The following is a 5,294-nucleotide window of genomic DNA, read 5'->3' on the forward strand; positions in this document are numbered from 1 at the left end:
CTGTGCAAGCGTTACTAATTTTATTTCGGGTCATTTACACATTAAAATGTCCCTATTTAGAGACATTTTACTAAAGTGCCCCTATTCCAAGCGTTAGTAAGCTTTATTTATTTTTTATTTTTTGTAGTGCGTTTAAATAGTGTCGCTTGCCAAACAACTCTAAACATGAAGTCTTTTTTGCTTGCACAACACCTCAGCAATGGTGTCCCTATTGTTCAAACATCACCTTAGGAGTAGTGACATTTGAACAGCGAAACGTCACTTTTCTTAAGGTGACTTTTCAGTATTCAACCAACACTAAATTTTAAATACCAATTTTTTTTTTTCTAAAAAAAAAAAAAATTCGGAAATGGGAAAAAATATTTTTTTTAAAAAAAAAATTGAGGGGTGGCTACAAATTGGAACCACACCCTTGAGGGGAGGGTCACTAGTGAGCCACCCCCTCCCCCTCCCCCAAGGGTGGCTGCCAATTGACAGCTACCCCTCTTTTTTTTTTTTTTTTTTTTTTTTCTAATAAGAAATAATAATTTCAAGGAGAGAGAGAGAGAGAGAGAGAGAGACATTTTGAGTAGAAAGAGAGACACATCCTATTGATAATAGCCAATTTCGAGGGCCAAATTTTTAAAAATGATTTAGTGTCGTTTGAATAGTGTCATTGTTTAAAGCCACATCTTTTGGCGCGTGAATAGTGTTGTTTGAACAGAGTTACTATTCAAAACCACAACTTCTGGCGCATGAATAGTGTCATTTGAATAATATTACTGTTCAAACCACACATTTTAACTCGTGAATAGTATCGTTTAGTGATGTTTTTCGCAAAAGATACTATCTCAGAACGTCATTAGACCCTTCTTTTTTCTTTTTTTTTTTTGTAGTGAGCTAAAGTAGAACCACAATCAATTTTTCACGAACACAAGGAAACTTAATGCCTATTTAGCTCTTGAGTTCGCTAAATAAATATCACTTTATACAGAAGAGAAACAAAAGTTTCGGTCATAAGAAGAGAACAAAAAAAAATTGGGTGAGGTGAGGAATCGGTGAAGGAGTTACAAAACTCTAACCCTAGGCGCATGGGAAGAATATTTTCGTCCCATGGCTATGTGACACAAGGGCAAGGGAGGTAATTTTCCTCCCTTTGCCATTCATCTAGTGAAACTAGGTTTAGTAAGAGTGTGGCACTTGTATTCCAATGCGGCTCCTTTCCTACCTCTTCAAGTAAAATTCCAAATCTATAAATAGATGACTCATAGAAAGGCAAAATCACAATTAGAATTCTACAAGTTCAAAGAGCCAATCATTAAGTTGTTATTGGATTGTCATGGATCGGTGATTCTTATTGAAAGCCTTGCTCTGACACCATTTGATGCGAACCTCTAGTAACAAGATATGAGAAATGATAAATGGGGCGTTCGAGGAAGCTGTGACCTCTAATGACTACTTCAAATGAGTTTTGACCTCCAATAACACATTAAACTGTATTTTAAAATAATAATCAACTCCAACTTTTGCTCTCGATAGTTCCCTCTAAATAGAGAAACAATCGACTAATAATTACATAAAAGACCAATTCGGTCTTAACTTCTAGGACTAAGACTCCGACTCTAATATGAAAAGAATCTTGTAATTATGATCACATCACAAATCTTGTATCATTGATTTTTTTTTTTTTTTTTTAAAAAAAAAACAATAATTTATTCAAAAACTATTGGATATTGTCACATCAACGTTATAATAAGATACTGGATTTGTAATATTGCACCATATAGCGTTACGGGCTACATGGACTCCAAGCGGGATGCTTCTTTCATTCCTTTTGTTTTCCATAAAGTGACAGGATGCTTCTTTTGTACCACAAAACCCTTATCTTTACCATATTAGAATCTTTACAAAATCCTTCCAATGTTAGAGTTTCTCTCTAGTAACTGCCAAACATCTAACCAGAGAGAAGGAAACAGATCTTTTACATTAAAAAAAATAAATAAAATAAATAAAAATCCAAGTTTCAAGAAGACTTGTCATTCTAATTTCTAATCAATTCTTACTTCTCTGTTTTTCTTTGATCATCAACAAAATCCGTACAAGTCGAACACTATTTCTGCCATGCGGTCGTGGTGGTGGTGGTGGGTTGCAGAGGACCAGAAACACGATGGTTCAAGAGCAACTCTCACTGCTTTTGTCTCTATATTTGCAGTGTTCTGGTTCCTACGGGCAATCATGAAATCGACAAAAGTTGTCCCTCCCCTGCCACCAGGCCCCCGTGGCTTGCCACTAGTCGGCTACCTCCCCTTTCTAGGTACAGAGCTCCATAGGAAATTTGAGGAACTGGCAATTTCCTATGGCCCCATCTACAAGCTTTTGGCTTGGGCAAAAATTGTGCGTAGTGGTTAGCTCACCATCGCTGGTGAAAGAGGTGGTTCGTGACCAGGACAGAGTGTTTGCCAACCGCGACCCGCCCATAGCCGGCCTGGCTGCCTCATATGGGGGAGGTGATATTGCGTTTGCACCATATGGGGATGATTGGAAGAAGTTGCGCAAGATATTTGTACGGGAGATGCTAAGTGGTGCAAATCTTGATGGCTCTCAAACTCTACTCAGAGAAGAGGTTAGAAAATCTATTAGAAATGTGTATGAGAAAAGTGGCAGCCCCATCGATCTTGGGGAATTGGCATTTTTGACTGTCATCAATTCCACGATTAACATGTTGTGGGGTGGAACGCTGCGAGGGGAGAAAGGGGCTGCTGTTGGGGCTCAGTTTAAGAGTGTGTTGCGGAGCAAATGGTGCTGTTTGGGAAACCAAATGTTTCTGACTTTTTCCCTGTGCTTGCGAGGTGTGATTTGCAAGGGATTGAGAGGCAAGCAAATAGGAATTTCCTGTGGATTGAAAGCATTCTTGATTCTGTCATTGAAAAACGGATGAATATGGCTAAGGAAGAGAAAGAAGGGGTTGAAGAAATGAAGGACTTTTTGCAAATTCTCTTGGAGATAAGGGATCATCAAGTTGACGCTGCAAAATCAATAAGCATGAACCAACTCAAGGCTTTGCTTCTGGTATGTCCAATTTTCTACTTTGTGCTCCATCAAATGAGGAGTCTTACACAACTTTAACTAAATCCAGCTTAATAGTTTATAGTACAATTTGGCTATTCTTTTTTATTTAATTTTATTATTGTTGTTGTTTTTGTTGTTATATGGTCTTGGTGTCCCTCGTGATCATAAAAAACTAACTTTGTTTTAGTCATTCATCTCTTTTTCACTTAAATATATTTTATCGCCTATTAAAAAGTTTTAAGCTTTTTGAATGAGGGTTAACGTTTGTTACTTGCGGGTTCAATTGATGAGTTCCTTTACCATGTTTAATAGGACGTAGTGGTGGCTGGATCGGACACCACAACAACCATGGTGGAATGGGTGATGGCGGAGCTGCTGCAACATCCGGTGGCAATGAGAATAGTGAATGAAGAATTAACAGAAATTGTGGGGGTGGATAGCTTAGTAGAAGACACCCATTTGCCCAAATTACACTATCTAGATGCTGTCATCAAAGAGGCTCTTCGTTTGTTCCCAGCCCTTCCTTTCCTAGTACCCCGTTGTCCAGGCCAATCTAGCACCATTGGAGGGTACTGGGTACCCAAAGGAACTAGGGTATTCCTAAATGTTTGGGGTATACATAAGGACCCAAAGATTTGGAAAAATCCCTTGGAATTTCAACCGGAAAGGTTCCTGAGTGATCAAAGCAAACTGGATTACTCGGGAAACAATTTTAATTATTTTCCATTTGGATCCGGGAGAAGAATATGCGCAGGGATTCCACTAGCAGAAAGGTCTCTATTGTACGTGCTAGCTTCGTTTTTGCACTCGTATGAGTGGAAGTTGCCACAGGGCACCGAGCTGAATCTTGCAGACAAATTCGGTATTGTTACTAAGAAAGCAAATCCAACGCTTGCAATTCCGACACCAAGGTTGTCTAAATCTGAGCTCTACGCACAATAATATTGTAAGATGTTTTATTTGTGATGGGCGCTCCTGATGTTTTCGTTTGTATCCTCTTAGCATTATCTGTTTGTTTCAGTGGGTTTCCTACTGGAAAGATGTTGTATTCTTCTGTGTGGAATGAAAAATATTATTCATCCAAAACACAACAAAAAAATCTTTTAATTCTCCTACTTCTGTGGCCCTATTTCAGCCCCTTATTTTTTGTTTTCAGTCTTTTAATTTTACTTTTACAGGAAGAAAAAAAAAACACAAACAAACAAACATCCCTCAATGTCGAATCCATCCAACCACATGTGGTGATTTATGCTAACGTTAAACGGTTTTGAGGATGGAATAGAATATTTGGTTTTGGGACCGAGAGACTCTATTAACATTTTTTGTTTTTTAATAGAAAAATGTTATACTTTTCAAAAATTTTCACTGTTTGATAGGACAAAAATATTTTTTATTATAACTAATTGGATATTCTCATGTTCAAATAAAATGGAGAGGATCCTAAGTCTTATTTGTAGGGACATGGTGTGCATTCATCACTTTCCATAAAAAATGGTTGACAAATATGACGTTTTTCTTTTAGGCGTGTGCTTCATGCAAGATTGTGAGGGCTAGTTGTTCTATGGGCTGGATGGGCTGAGTCCCATACTTTCCAATAGTCACCCGTTCCTTTGGATTACTTGTATATGCTTGTATATTGCAATGAAAATGAAGTGTTGGGCATGTGAATTTGGTGGGCTACGGGACTGGCCTTTGGTTCTGGTGGGTTGAGCCCTATACTTTAATTCTAATTATAAATCAAAATATTTAATGTTATGAATGCATTCATGCATTTGGTGGATGACCATTTAGTTCCATCTCTTAGAATTCTACTCATTCATGTCATCTTTTAAAATTTCTATAACATCTATGTAATACATTGATGTACCCTCTTGTTTCATATTCTTTAACCTCCCATTATGATTTCATGTCTATAAAAGAGAGTATTGAGTTGTATGTAAAACATATAATAATAGAGAAGAATCATACATAGTTCCTGAAGAACTAGTTTCACATATTGTAATCTCTTTATCTTGTCTTGTAATTTTCTTTAATTTCACAACACGTTATCAGCACGAAACTCTAGCCAATTGTTGTGTTCTTTTGATCTTCAACATCAAAAGCTATCCGTGAGGTATTCACAATTCATTGTAAGTTTCTTTAACATTTAGTAATCTTATTATCTATTTTGTTAATTAACATTCTAACATATGCTTAAAATTTTTTTATTGTTTTATGAATCATATTATAACATTTGCATATTATGA

General features: G+C 36.9%; 1 protein-coding gene across 1 annotated transcript; it reads left to right on the forward strand.

The window, feature by feature from the left end:
- Positions 1 to 2,037: 2,037 nt before the first annotated feature.
- LOC132176174 (labd-13Z-ene-9,15,16-triol synthase, chloroplastic-like) lies at positions 2,038 to 4,012 on the forward strand. The gene is made up of 2 exons (XM_088514790.1): positions 2,038 to 3,048; positions 3,361 to 4,012. Exons 1-2 carry the CDS (start codon positions 2,776 to 2,778, stop codon positions 3,988 to 3,990), a joined length of 903 nt encoding a protein of 300 aa, XP_088370916.1. The 5' UTR covers positions 2,038 to 2,775; the 3' UTR covers positions 3,991 to 4,012.
- Positions 4,013 to 5,294: the final 1,282 nt, after the last annotated feature.

Source organism: Corylus avellana, chromosome 3 (assembly GCF_965113065.1).
Source record: "Corylus avellana chromosome 3, dhCorAvel1.hap1.2, whole genome shotgun sequence".
NCBI classification, from domain to species: Eukaryota; Viridiplantae; Streptophyta; class Magnoliopsida; order Fagales; family Betulaceae; genus Corylus; species Corylus avellana.